This window comes from Strix uralensis, chromosome 4 (assembly GCF_047716275.1).
Source record: "Strix uralensis isolate ZFMK-TIS-50842 chromosome 4, bStrUra1, whole genome shotgun sequence".
Lineage (NCBI taxonomy): Eukaryota > Metazoa > Chordata > Aves > Strigiformes > Strigidae > Strix > Strix uralensis.
In genome coordinates this window covers 125633398-125648423 of record NC_133975.1, presented here as the reverse complement: position 1 = coordinate 125648423, position 15026 = coordinate 125633398, and the positions used below count along the sequence as shown (strand labels likewise).

Below are 15026 nucleotides of genomic sequence, written 5' to 3'. Positions count from 1 at the left end.
TGGGGCAGCCCAGCCGCAGGGAGGAAGGGGAAGCACAGACGGCGGCTCACTGGAGCTCCCCAATAAAACCTCTGTGGAGCCCCTGCACAGCACAAGGTGGGGTCACTGGAGAGCTTCAACTCTTTCCCGTTTTACTGCAACCTGAGCAGTTTCAGGCTGTTTGGGAATTTCAGCCAGGCTATGCAGGTAACCGGCTGAAAACACCTTGAATCTCCCAAGTGTGATGTGGGAAGGAAAAGGCTACTTTGGTTGTGGCAGTTTAAGATCCCTGGACCCTGCAATGAGAGCTGGCAGCTTGTAAACTCAAGGAAAAGACCTAGTTGCCAAGGATTCACATTTAAAAGAATGAGAAGGCACATTTGGCCGTACTAACTTCCCTGTGTTTTCATGCTCACATTAAAGGTCACATTCATTTGAACCCATTCCTGCTACATACACAAAAAATGTGCCTTTCTCCACAAGGCTGAAAACATGGACCAGACTCACCAAGTAAGAAAACACATCACAGTGTGTCCACAGCCAGAGCAGCTGAGAAATGGCCTCTCCCTTCCACAGCTTAGTGGCAGTAGGAAAAGCTGCAGGATGCCCAGAGGTACAGAAATGCAACACTTGTTACTGTAGAGACTGGTTTGCAGAACCAAAACCGATGGAGTCAGACCCAAAACTGCAGGAGGCAGCCCCTGATGAAGCTGGTGGCTTTAACGAAGCCTCAAGCACCATCCAAAAGCTTTGCACAACCCCAGGCAGCACAGACACCGTCCTGTGACATGTGGTGCCCTTCCAGTCTGCCAGCAGGCACTATGCAAACAGCAGCACTGAAGACAAACACCACCCTGCTGGTCTGAGAAACAAGTGGTGGATGGGCCAGGGAGGGACACTGAGGAACACGGCTGTGCACAACAGCTCCTTGGCAATCCTTGCCAGTTAATGCATGGCCAGGGACTTCCAACCCAGGGCATGCCAGGGATGTAAATCCCACTCCATGGGTTTTTGGCTGTCTACTACCCGTGTGCAGCCTGTGCACTCCTTCCACTCTTTCAGGCCTTCACTTGGGTGCATGCACAAGCATGCAGTGGTTTCTTCTGGCAGAGCGCTGCTACAAGGCTGGTGATGAGAGAAAAAAAGTGAGAGATTTTCTGTGTCCATTTTTACAGTCAGCACAATGCTCGCTTTCTGCTTATTAGTATGTTTGTATTCCCCCTCTATCAACAGAGACTTCACCAGGAGAACCTCCCCTAAGTAAGAGTATCTTCTGAGCTGAACAGAAATGCATTTGTTCTCCTTTCCAGGCATGCTAATGTGTTGATGGTTACTTTATCCCATGAGAATTAACATTTTGAGACTTTTCCAAGTTTGCACCAAGCCACCATTCGGCTGCAACGCATCCAAATTTGCACCAAGCCACCATCCAGCTGCAACGCATGTGGCAAAGCTTTTGTCACCACACAAGCTGAGCACAGGCATATAATGAAAGTGTTAAGTCCTGCAAGTGCAGCCATATGGCAAATCTGAGCTTGTCACTATGAACTAAGAGAATCACTTCAAAGACTAAATGGAGAGCTCACCTAATTTGCCCACCTGTCCCAGGATGTTTATTGGTTTAAAAAGGTGAAAAAAGCTATCAGGAGGAATGCTCTGTATTGATACATTGGCCCGAGGCTGGTTTGGTTTCATGTTGGTATCACACAGCAACACACTGCAGTACAGAAAAGATAAAATGTTACTCAGGTTTCAGGGTCAGCCATGGATACATTAGAAACCACAGAACTGAAATTGGCTATCAATCTCAATTAGACTCCTTTGTGGATACAGGTTATTTTATACTCTTTAAGCACAGAATCATAAAGTGCTTGTTTACTAGAAATATTCAGCGCCCAGAATGGAGGACTGGATTTGAACACACAGCTATTCAACGTACATCTCCTCCTACTCAGTGCGTGGCTGTGAAGTTTACTTACTGCCCAAGTCTTGGCCTGCCATAAAGACATTGAGAGATTTGGTCCTTGACCCTGTGACGGATGGCCACTGGGGACCAGGCAAGTGGTGCAGTGGGCTGTGGTGCACCCAAAAGTATAAATAAAGGCAGCAGCTGGTTATGTGTTTAACAGAAAGCGCAAGCTTGAAGTCATAATACTTGTCAAAAAAAAGCTTCAAGCGGTCACAGATTCAGCACCCAAAAACTCAGAAAATTTTCACTTCAGTTTACTTGCTGCAGTTATTGATCTGAAAAACTAGGAGTAAAACCACCTCCTTATTTCACAGAGGTGCTGTGAAAACAAGTTCCTACAAGTAGTTTTTTCAGGAGCAAGGTATGATTGCCCCTCTGCCACAGTCGAAATTAATCATTTCCCTCCAGGCAGCATTCTCCTACTCCAATTGCCTCAAACCTTCCAAGGCCTAATAGCAGTCCTGCCCTGAAGCATCTCCTCCATCCGTTTTATCTTCGCCAAGAAATGAGGCAGTGCCCAATAAAAAGGGCTTTGCCTGGGTATGCTGCCAGGGCAGCAGCTGTGCAGGGCTGCAGTCTCTCTTCTGCCAGGCAGCAGTGTGTGCACAGCCCCCATACCATGTCCTACAGGCTCCAACCCCCCTGTAGCCAACCCATCCCATCCACTGAACAAAACTAGTGATGGCAGATGTTTGAGACTGTGTGAGGATGTCTGGATCATGATGGCTTCACGCAACACGGCCAACACGAATTTACCCACCACTCTACTTCCATGTGCTCTTTCAACACAGCTTAAATATGATTATTTTGTTAAAGTTTTTGCAAAGGCAAACTGAAAAGGCAAGAGACAGTCTATCAGCATGGGACATCACAACCCATGCTCACAGGTCATCCATCTCGCCTCCAGCCCAAGGCTCCTTGCTCTGCTCCGCTCCCCCATGAAGAGGCCCAACTTGCAGCACATCTGTGGTCAGTAGAACTGCTGCCTCCTCCCCATTGCCTGAGCTTAAGAGAGGCTACCCAAAAGCACAGGAGGAGCCTCCTCTTGAGTGTCCGAAAGCACACCTGTGAGTGAGGTGGAAATTTCAGTCAACTAAAGTCTCATTTAATTCCTTCAGAATTCAAATTTCAGTGGTAAGCCACCACTATAGCAGCAATCTCAAAACAGAAAGTTGGAAGGTTGTAAACGGTCATTATTTATGACTGAGCAGCTGAGAACAGCTGAGCTGTGAGCCAAGCCCAAGCAAGACGGATGAAGTGAGGGAGATGCGCTACACCCTTGCTGCAAAATGCTGCAAGATACCAAGCCTCCATTAGTATTATGTCCAAGAGGATCAGCAGTGCCCACTGGGCTGCCTGATAACCTTGGACTGCTGAGGGAGCTGCTTAAAACTGTATTTTGTCAAGTCCTTCCAGTTCACTACCCTGGTTCTGAGCACAAAGTTGGAAATCACAATTGGAAAGCTGACATGTTCCAGACCTTTTGGGATTCAGAACATAGGAACAATCAATAAAGCATCACACCAACTCCCCAGAAGCTGCAATATCCACTTAGATATCCAGTACTGGGAGCTACCTTGATGCTCTAGGCAAATCTGCATTCACGTACCTCAAAGCACCACCATACACTTGTCTGAAGGTAAAGGTTTAAGACATCCCAGGTAGACAAACAAGTGCTCTGTTGTCACAGACTACTTGAACAAAGTTCTTTAGCATGTTCTCCTAAAGATTACTAGAAATGTGCCATGTTTACCTCAGTTTTAAAATAGTGCATTTTAATCTGCATTTAAAAATTGCTGCAATTCAAAGTGAACTTACAGCAGAACACAAATGATCATAAAAGTGCTTTACAAGTGGCATCTTACCATAGGATGAGGACAGAAAAAGTGCTGTTATAAAAATGAAGCTTTCTTTCCGACACCAGATCAAACACAAAGACACCTTGATGCAACCATTGCAAGACTATCTGCAAAGTGTTAGATCTTCAGAAGGCAGCTTCTGCTTAATCATTCACGGCTCATGTGTCACCATTAATTCAGATATCATTCCTGATTAAGATCCAGCACACTTGGCACTACATTGTCACAGCACAACCACCTGCCTTATCGATCCTAAATGTTAACTGAGCAAGAGAGCTTCTGAGGGCACAGAGAGGGATTACAGGTGAAACAAAACCTTGGGAGAGAAGTTTAGACCAATACTAATTTGGTGTTAGCCTTATTATTTCTGGATTACTAATGAAATTGGGCAGGCTGTGAGACCAGCCCAGCATCCTCCTCCCAAGCTGTGGTAGGAACTCAGAGATAATAGTGAAATGGGATCGTCTCAGTAAGGCTAATACTAAAATGATCGTGATGTTCTTAACTCTGTCAAGTATAATAAAGATGTTTAATCCTTTAAGAAGAGGTCATTTCCTAGATTATGCAGGATTTTGTTTTAATTTCAACTGATAGTATTTTCCATTTCACCATCATGCAGAAGATTCTGAATTTAAAAAACAAACTCATGGTATGATCTTCCAGTTGTTTTTAGGAAAGAGACTGGGTAAAGAAACAGCACTAATATTAAATGAAATTTCATATGCTTTTGAATGTAAAAAAGGAACATTATAATTATATGAATCTGACTGTCTACAGAGACAGGCCAGAAATCTATTCCCAAATTCTGTGCATTCAGACATTGTGTAAAATAGAGGCTTATATTAAAACAGGAGGCTCTCCTAAAGAGTCCAAATGAACTCTTGCCATACTGCCTTAAAATGAAGTTATAATTCAACACATGAACAGAGAAATCACTTTGACTCTTCCTTTTACATAGCTCCCATGATTAAAGTTATATTTTATACGAATTCTTACAGCGTATCCTCTACTATTAGACAAATTGAGACATTTGGTTTTGTAACACAGCAACAAGTCATAATGAAAAACATTAACTTCAGCTTAATTTGACTCTCAATAATACATTTCAACAAAACTGAAAAGTATGTCAGTCTGTTTCTGATGGTCAAGGACACTAGCCTCTGACTTTTACCTCATATAAAACATTGAAAATAATTTTCTTACCGTGCTCCAATGACATCAAAGAGATGCTGCCAGCGATCATTGATTTTGTTGAGTTTATCATCTATTTCTGCAACTCGGCTCTTGTTGCTAGCCTTGATTAACTGATCACCCATTTGTTTCAAGTGAAGCTTATTTTCACTGAACAGGTTTATTTCTTCCATGCAATCCTGATAAACATAAACAAACATTGCTTAATTCCTGGGCAAAACAAAACAACAAAACCAAACCAAACCTATCTGTTTCTTTTCCCACATGTGCGATGTGAAGTCAGGTTTGGCTTGACGGCTGATGTTTCTACATTAGCATGTAGAACTCTTTCACTTAAAACAAAACAAAAAAACCCTCAATGGAAAAGCACTCTCACAATGAAGCCACTATTTAAAAATAAGCAGCTTAAAGACTTTCAAGTGCCAGGAGTAAGTACTCCTAAGAATAGCAGTTTAATGTTCTAATTTTGTCTCTGCTTTCCTGATTTTTCAATCAAGCTACCTCAAAAGAACCCAAATTCAAGGCTAGGATGGCTTTATTTTGCTGGTATTCTTATCTAGAGGAGATCTGGGATTAGATATCCAGACCTTTAAACCATGGGGAGGAACACTGCAGCAAAAATAATGGTCCTGTTTAAAATCAAGCTAATACAAAAGTATTAGAAAGCACTAACTGCATGGACTAGCAAGGAGAAGGGACAGAATTAGGTTTTATTTTTGGTTGTGGTAACTTCCTGTTTGCCTTGCATAAGACCTACCCCTTTCTTCAATCTTTTCTTTGCCCTCTGACTACCAGTTTTGTAACTGCTGACATGGGCGGAGGTGGTGAGAGCAGTGAGACGCTCCCAGGACACTGCGGATGCCCAGCAGAGAAAGCTCTGAGCAGTGCTGTATGTGCACGTGTGCCCAACAACCCAGACCCCCCCACCGCAACTCCCGTACATCACACTCCATTGCCTAAATGCAGTCACGTTTTGCATTATGCTCCAAGTCTGAACATCACTAAGATAGGAGCTGAGGCTAGAAAAGCTCATTTTCTCACAAAAGCCTGTATATGCTGGTTTTACATCATGTATCACTTTTGAGAGGCAAAGATGAAATGAGGAATGGTGTCTCTGTAACAAGCTATCAGACAATTCAAGAAAAGTGGGGCTACTACTTACCTTCTGCAATTTGTCTATCATGTCCTCAATGCTAACATCTGCAGTCTGCAACACTTTGCTTTCCATCTGTACCAGCCAGGAGCACAGCTCCTTATTCTTTTCATTGAACACAATCCAGGCATTGAGCCTGTCCTCGATCTCCTGCTTACGCAGAGACACCTATGGATAAGCACACACATTAGCTGCTGGCAACATCCTTCTCAGGAAGGAAACCAGCAACTATGAGCCTTCTAATTTCTAGTCTGCATTCGATCATATTTCATTCTGCAGGAGCAGTTATCAAGCATCTCTAGCTTTCTCTTCAAAGCCAGCAAGCAGATTGTTATTACATCTTATTTTGGATAGCAGGGCCAAAAGTTGACTAGCAAACACCAGATTCTCTCCCTCAGAAGAATTAAACTGACAGCTTTATAAATAATGAGCTTATATAACAATTTAAACATTACTCAATGAAAACCTGAAAATGCCAAACAAAGAGGGAATATAAAATATATAATTACTATATACTGTTTGGTATGGTCTCATATATAACACAAGAAAAATAACACCTAGGTAAGTTCTTATTTTTCTGCAACTGTAAAAGAAACTTTGCAACTACTGACTGCAATTATTTTATCTCTATAAAAACCTCCATCTTTTCTTTCTACTTGCTCACCAGTTCTTGGAAAACTTCCAAAAAAAAAATCAGCATCAAGAATCTATCCTTTTTATCGAAAACTATGGGGTTTTTTTCCCAAAATTACATTTGCCAGGACAGATAAACAAATTGTCTAGACAGAGAAATTAAGGTCTGATGCTGCCTGAACCAGCAAAGCTAGTATCACAGCTCCAGTATCTCAAAAAGAAGCAGGGTCACTCTTTTACTAGTTAATAGTACTTACTTCTAGCCTAGGGGGTCTTAAATATATATTTGCATTCACTTAACCACTTTGATGGATTCCTGTACTAAGATATATGGCAGAAAGGAAGTAAAAAATGGTACAAGTTCTACTAAAACAAACCAAGACAAACAACCCCTCACCAATAAACTTCGTGTAAAGACTGAGCATAACATTTTTCTTGTCTTGGCTGTGAATGGCCAGTCTAAATATCACCCTATGGCAGGAAACATTCCCTCTTCATGTCTCATGTGCACCTTATACAGCATAAGACTCCACAAAATCCCATTACTGATTCTCCTAATCTCTAACACTATTCTGTACCTCAGAGTGAAGTTTAAGTGTGTAGTGTGGATGCAAGACCAGCTGCACGTAACACCAGGATCAAAATAGGAGGCACCAAGTGATCTCCCATTATATTGCTTTCGTCGTTTAAATTCTGAATTTTTTAAGGAGGGGATGGGAAGGTGAAAGTAATTTCTAAATCTTCCATGCTGATCTAAGCAAAGAGATGAGGCCAAAAGCACTGCCTTGGGACACAGGGAAACAATCTCCAAACTTCTTGATGGGAGGAAGTTTTCTGGAGACCCCAGAGACCTCAGAAAGTCTCCCTAAGAGGCCCTCTGCTCTGGGATGCTTCCTCATACCCTCAACCGCAGAAGTATGAAAGGTAAATCCCTCATCCTTCCTCTACCACTTGCAGCATCTCCTCTGTGTGGAGACAAGTTAGCTTGGTCAGTGGAAGAGACTAGCATGTCAGCAAAACCATCATTAAATCCTGAAATGATCCCGACTCCATTTTTGACTCTGTTTTTGCACAGGGCAAGGCAGGGTTTTAAGAGCAGGAAACACCTTTTAGCTGGCTAAGCAATACGGATTGGGGGTAAAACAGGAATGAGCCAAAAAATCCTAGACAAGCTTCTGAGAACATGAGCCCTTCAAGCCACTGCTTTGAGCACTTTCACCTCGGACCAGCTGTCCCGGTACCAGCTCCACTTTGCATCCACAGCGTGATGCAGGAGCCATCTAAGCATTTCCAAGAGAGGCTAAAAGAATATCAAGGTACAGGCCCAACCTGTACACTTGCGCTCATTAGGACAGGATACTCGCTGATAGGAATAGTTAAATCTTTGACCTACATGTACCTTGCAAGGGCAGCTATATAAACGCTAATCCCTTGAGTGCATCTGCTCACTAAGTGTGTTTGTGTCCCTGCCAGTCCGGCACAGGCATCTGGCTGCCCCGCTCCCATGGCCGTGACAGCTGCAGCTGCATCTCGCTCTTAAAGGCTTTCACCTCTCTGCATTTATACTGCAGATTTTTCTTCACACAGTACATCTTGACTCCTCTAATTTGTTAGCCAAAACAAAGCAGTCATGCTAGCAGCAGAACTGATAAAGTCTACTTTCCTACCCCCATGTCCAGCACTAAGCATCAGGGCAGGCTCTCCGGAGGCTCATTAGGGCTGTGTAAACATTTCGGTACATCCCTCTGCTGCATGCCTGGATAGATTCCTCCCACTACAGATTTCTGTGTGCCTAACAGTCACATTAATGTCACCTCTTTCTTCTAAGATAGACTGAACGAAACGTTGTTCCTTCAGGAAATTAAAATGGAAATTCTGAATAAAATCTGAACTTGAATTACTACAGGAAAGTACTACTTGCATAGGCTGTAGCAGGGTACATACAAAAGATAGCTTAATTTCCAGGGCTGCTCACCACAGTTGAAACAGCAGGCATCAGCAGTTCACCAAAAAAAGAAAAACAACAAAGTTCTCTCATTTATAGGCTTAACTACAGATTTCCATGAGGAAAATGATTCAGGCATTTTGATTTAAAAATAATTTCTCTGGAGGGGGAAGGGTGTCTCAAATTATCTTCAGAGTTCAAAAACAATAACAGAGAAAACACTGGTTGCAGATCAACCATCCAATTTAAGGCAAAGATACTAACTTCTTTCTCATCGCAATGCAAAAAATAAACCCAAATAACTATTTCATCACACCAAAGTTTGTGAAATAAGCATAGCTATTCATTACTCTGGCAATATTCCCACCAAGATTGCTTCACCTTTGCCTGAGTAAGGGTTAGACATGAAATACTACCTCACTTCAATACTACTTTACAAGCTATAAAATAAAAGCTATTGACTTGTGAGTAAAGAGAAGCAAGAGTTTGGCTTGCTGGTATGTAGAGCCATCCAGAGTAATTTCAGACCCCAAAGTATTTTACTTTTTCCAATCCTGTTAACAGGGCAAAGTAAACACACGTTCAAACTGCATAATAACCTAATGAATCAAGTTCATGTGACTTTGCTGGTAAATGCACCGCAACAATTTTACATGCAGAACTAAATTAAGCATAATATAGCAACAAGCCACAAAGGATGCAAATGTTTCACAGTATTTTACTGCTACAGAAAAGACAAGTGAGTTCGTAATGTGTTTAAACCCAAGGAGTCACTATTGAAACACATTTAAGTTTTCTTTATCATCTCTCCTGGCATATTTTTTTTACGTCAGATTGCAAAGACCTCCCCTTTCCTTTGCCGGCTTCATGCCCTCAGGCAATTCCTGTGTTTATCACTCTACACCCCCCTCCCCGGCACCCCTTTGGCAGCCCAGAACAAAGCCACCTATTTCAGTAAACAGCTGTATTTGAGCTTTGTGCAATTCAGGCACTCACTAGTTACAAAGGGTTTGCAAAAAAAAAAAAAAAAAAAAAAAATCACAGCAGTCTGTGTCCAGGAAACAAAGGGCAAACTTCAGCCCGGGTCAGCTGCACCAGGAGAAGCCCCATCCCCACCCAAGACTGCAGAAGCGAGCCAACCCCAAGAGAAAGCCTGTCCGCTAACCCACTCCCCCTTTTCTGCCAGGCCCTAGGACTATCCCGCTATAAAACCCCAGGGGAGGTGGAGGACTTACTCGCAAGCAGAGCTCTTCCCACTGCTTGTGCAAATGTTCAACCTGCTCCTTGAGCACCATCATGTCCTCGGTGAGGATGCAGTGAGCCAGCTCCACGTTCATGGCCCGCAGCTCCTTCATGTTGCGGGCCCACTCTGCCAGCGACTGCTCCAGCTCCTGCATGGAAACGCACCACAACAAGCCTTGGCACTAAGCTCCTCTGGTTTCCAAACCTGCTCGTTAATCCCCTGCCCGGCCTGTGGGGGAGGAGAGGAGGGGAATGTGCAGCCGCCTGTGCAGCGCTCCCCGGCTGGGCCGGACGCGGTCCCCGCGGAGGGGGCTCGGGGCCCGGCTCAGGGCCCAGCTCGGGGCCCCGGGTAGCCCCGGTCGCCCCGAGCAGGGCTGGGCCGGCCTCGCTGGGGCAGCCGCAGCCTTCCTCGCAGCAGCCCAAAGCGCCCAAATGCTGCCTGAGTCCCCGGAGCTCCCCGTGGCTCCAGGGCAGCGTTTGGGGTTCCACAGCCAGGAAGGAACAGGCCCACTTCTTTGGGTTTTCTTTTTTTATTTTTTTTTTTGGTGGTTATTATTTTGGCCAAGTTGCTTTCCACCTGCATTTGTTCTAATTTCGGGTTATTTATTTAAATGCTTAAAAAAAAATATTTGGTTCCCTTCTCTAATGAATGAGTTCGCAGGCACTTCATCAGATTTGTCAGAAATGTGGAGCTTTTAAGTTGCTCATACGCTGAAATATGCTCTCTCTTCTTCTTTATTCCCCCGACTCCCCTTTCCCTTTATAACAAGGTTATGCATTTTCCTTATCAGTGTTAAAAGCTGTCACCTAAAAAGCAGACACATGACTGCATGCAGCTGGGAAACATAACACTATACACAAGGCACTAGGTCCCATTTTGCAAGGCGCTTGCTGGGAAGTGTCACTGGTGCCTCTAATAAAAAAAGCTCTTACAGAGGATCCAATTTGTCTCATTTAAAAGAAAAAAAATTGTGTTTGTATCAGAAGTGTGCTGGGTCCGAGCCCTGTGAGCATTTTCACAGGTTTTTTCATCCTGCCAGTTAATCTAAATCATAAAAAAAAATCTGATTGCCTTCAACATTGGAGTTAAAAAACCAAACAATCCCTAGACTAAAATTTACCTGAGCTCACAACAAATTACTCCCTACAAATGTGAACACATGCATTTATATCTCTTAACAAGGATCAAAGCCCTGCATTAATGGAGCTAACGATGGAATTTCATGGGACTTTGCTAGCCTCATCTAAAGTGCAGGCCTGAGAAAAAAAGCTTTATTCCATAGAGGAGCGAAATGCAGGGAGAGAAAAGGAGGTTCCTTCTCCCCCATGCCATTTTGGTCCTTTATTTTATTTTACTGTGACACCCAAGAGCAGCAACTGTACTGGCACTGTCTGACCCTGATGTCTCTGTGGCTGAATTTCTCTTACTGGAGTAAGAGGCAGAGCTGTGTGCTGCCATCTCACAAATAATTCAGGGATACAGCAAGACTGCTGCCGTGGGAAAAGCAGCCAGGTCTCACAAAGAGGATTTCAGACCGCTGATAATGAGTTCAAAGCCTTGGCTTATTAATAAGCTTATTTGTTCCCACTACATAGGTCAACAATTCACTTCATAAAAGGATGATGAAAGACTGACCAGTCCAGACAAAATGTCTCCTATCCCTTGGAATGCTTTCCTTGCCATTTCATTTTCATGGTGCACTATGGGCTGCAAGGGCTTTTGCCACTCCCTTACTCTTCATTTTCCTTCTCTTTAATTATTCTCAGATCCTGCAGGTACGCATGATGGTTTTTTTTTACTTAAAAGGTCTCTTGCCTGAGGAGCTCCCTGTCCAAAATGGATTGAAAAATAAAAAGGGAGATTCAGCCATTGGGATAGCAGCCAATTGAACTGAGACCAGGGAGATTTTTCCCTTTTGTGTGAGGAACTGCTTATTTTATAAATTCAGACTGTGGAAAGGGAGCAGAAGCAGGAAAAAAAAATCCAACTACTACTCTTGTAATCTTCTTGGTCAGCTGGATTTGGCAGATTGTCAGCAATCAGGATGGTACAAAGGAGAGAAATTCAGTGGCACTGAAGAGCAACTAAGAGGAAAAAGTGATTTTACAGGGATCAGGTGTTGTGCAAAGACTACATCTATTTAAATACAATATGGCTGTTCGATACCTTAATGTGCTCCTTGGCTTTGTAGAGCTCTTCATGTTCAACTGGAAGTGGATCTTTTACCTTCTCCTTCAGTTCTCGCAGCGTGCTTTCTAATTCTTTGGTCTGCTTTTCACAGCAGTCCCAACTCTGCTCAGGGAGACCCAAGGAAGTTATAAAAAGTTAAGATACTTTATCGTGATGTATCGTACCATATGGATATGTTACAAAATAGCCTCTTCAACCCACTGAAATTAATAATCATGTGCTCTGCTTATTTGGATTTGCTTTTTAAGACACTACCACCCACAAGAATTTGGTGCATAGATTTACAGAACAACTGGCACCCTCTCTTGTATTTAAGGTTTGTCTTACAGAGCATTTCTGCTAATTTTGTTTTGTCCAACCTGAGAGGCTTTTAGCATAAGTTTTGGGCTGGGGATTGTATCCCTGACAGTATTCAATTTTAAGACACACCTATGTGCTGTCTAGCCATGAAAGCAAATTTATTGCTCTAAGGAAATAAATATAACCTACCCTTTTGTTCAGAGGTGCAACAACAGGAGGAGCAACTAGTCATGCTACTCCCTGTAAGCTAAATTTTAGCTCAGGCTTCACAGCCTGAATCAGGAGAGAGCTCCAGGCCACAGGGAGCATGAGAACAATCAGAGCGGGAACATCCATTCTAGCAACAAATGGATGCCAACCTCATTCTCCTTTGGAGAATCAGGGGACCGCAGTTTTAGCTTCTCACAAGCCCTGATGACATGTGACAGGGACTTCCCTCAGAGCTGCTCTGCAGTGAGCAGTAGCTCAACATTTGCCTTGCTGCTACAGAGCCCAGCCCTGGCGACAGTGGGGCAGGGAAGATCTAGAGGCCCAATGCCAGAGAAGCAGGTGCTGCTCCTCCCTGGGGAGGGCATCATCTACCTGTAGGGTGCTGTTGAGCTGCATCTTCTTTTTCTCCAGCTGGACCTGGGTGTCCCCCCAACTCTGCTGTAACTGGCTGAGCTCCTCCTGGAGAACAGCATTGGTCTCAGGATCGGAGACACTGCGCAACTTCTCCCCAACATCGATGATTAAGGAATACATGGCTTGCCACCTCTGAAGAATCACTGCCTTACTCTTTAAAACAAAACAAAAAAAAAATTAAGTTTCTAAGCTTTCTTAGCAAGCTTCAGATGCGCACTCCTGGCATTTCACTTGGGAAGAAGTGAAGACTCATAAAGAGAGTTTCAAGGCACTAGTTTGTTCACTTTCATGAAAGAGTAATGAATAGATCTTCTGCTATCTGCTTTTTTTAATTTCAGAAAAATCAGATTCCTTCTGATCTTCTGATCTATAAAACTCTACAATAGCTTTTCACAGACTGAATCTGTAGGGTAAAAGTGCAACAGTTACAAAAAGATGGAAATTCAGTTGTCTGAGTTAGAATGAAGAATCAGTTTAAGTTCTGTTAGCAGCTCTAGCATTAACAACCAAGACAAATTTTTCAGCGATAACAGCTCCGTTAATTATGAAGTAAGCCATCAATAACAATTTGCCTACAACACAAATTTCTCTATAACACAAGCAAATACGATCGTTGTTTCTTTCTGTAAAACAACAGCAGCAGAGAAGGGCAATTTGGGGTAGGAGGGAGAAGACTTTCTGGCTTTTCTCACTAAGGAAAAGCATGAGCGCTAACTTGTAAAATCTACTGAAAATCATCTTTACACAGCAGGTAAAAATAAAGATGAAATAAACAGGGCAAGTGCCAAATGGAATACTGGTAATGTGTTAATCCATCAACATAGCATTTAATGATGTATTTATGAAAGGTTTTAGATTGCCTTAAGCAACCATGAAGTTCACTGCTCGTTTTTACTTTCTTATAAAACAAAGAGGTGCATAATTAAATGGAAAACCAAGATATCCCAAATTAACAAAGGAAAATATTTTTTTCCACTGCATGTGAAATGCAGAACTCACAGCTGTGAATAACTGCTGCCCAGGTCTGTGGAGTGGTGGCTCCAAGGACAGACCCCCTTGCAAGTGCTTTATCCTCTGCTCCTGGCACCTCCTGCCCATCGCTGCCCACACAGGACCCATATGGCCCGTCTTGCCACATATGTGCCTGCTTCCTTCAGGAAAACTGCAAGGCCTGCATTCAGCAGCCATGTCAGTAAGATGCACACAGACCTAAAGGGTACACAGATTTTAGATTTATGAGAAATAAATACACAGTACCTTGAAATCATGAATTAGATTTCTAAGCTGGTAAATGCTATAGCAGTCCTGGCTCTTCACAGCTATGAGGAAGCTGTTCATATCAGCAAGAAATCTGCTGAGACTCCGCAGGGAACTCCTGAAGAGCTGCCATTGGCTCACGAGTCCATCGATATCTTTCTTCCTCTGCTGAACCATCCGGATAACATTCTGCCACTGCTCTTTCAGCAGTGTGAGCTTGGAAATAAACTCTGTTCTGAAAATGACAAGTGTTGAGTGTTAATATATTTTGACCTCAAGGCTGCATTTTACAATAATTGTGATAGATTTCCATTTGTAACATTGTATTCCAATTACAATACCCAACTATGCAAAGAGCTCTATGCAGCCCTAAGCTCAGCCCTGCTCTCTGTATTCCATCTTTTAAGCAGTCCAAAAAAACCTTTTACGTGATACAAGAATAGATAATGCAAGTTATTGTTGCTATTGTGGTATGGCAACGTAGAGTACAGCAATCACAGAGAGAATATGCACTAAACACTCCTCTGAAGAACAAGAAGGAATAAGGTCAATGCAAGTGTGACAAGGTCTCCGATTATGCTGCAAAACTGATCGGTGCTTTTACCAGGCTGTAAGCGGAAGTTCAACCATCATTGTATCCTACAGCAGTGAGACTTGACAGCAAAGTGAAAAGGTTCTGTGTT

The 15026-nt window shown here is 43.1% G+C and overlaps 1 protein-coding gene across 7 annotated transcripts in view; it reads right to left on the bottom strand.

Annotated features, from left to right (window-relative positions):
* SYNE2 (spectrin repeat containing nuclear envelope protein 2) overlaps nucleotides 1-15026 on the bottom strand; it is a 195642-nt gene that overhangs the window by 26543 nt on the left and 154073 nt on the right. For 6 of the 7 annotated variants that reach the window (XM_074869023.1, XM_074869025.1, XM_074869026.1 and 3 more), the window contains 6 exons: nucleotides 14344-14578; nucleotides 13045-13239; nucleotides 12139-12264; nucleotides 9965-10120; nucleotides 6161-6319; nucleotides 5011-5177 (listed from right to left, as the gene is read on the bottom strand). In XM_074869023.1, the coding sequence (XP_074725124.1) occupies nucleotides 5011-5177; nucleotides 6161-6319; nucleotides 9965-10120; nucleotides 12139-12264; nucleotides 13045-13239; nucleotides 14344-14578 (1038 nt within the window). Of the gene's footprint in view, nucleotides 1-5010; nucleotides 5178-6160; nucleotides 6320-8728; nucleotides 8752-9964; nucleotides 10121-12138; nucleotides 12265-13044; nucleotides 13240-14343; nucleotides 14579-15026 lie in introns of all 7 variants that reach the window. The other variant, XR_012628988.1, reaches the window with a different exon arrangement.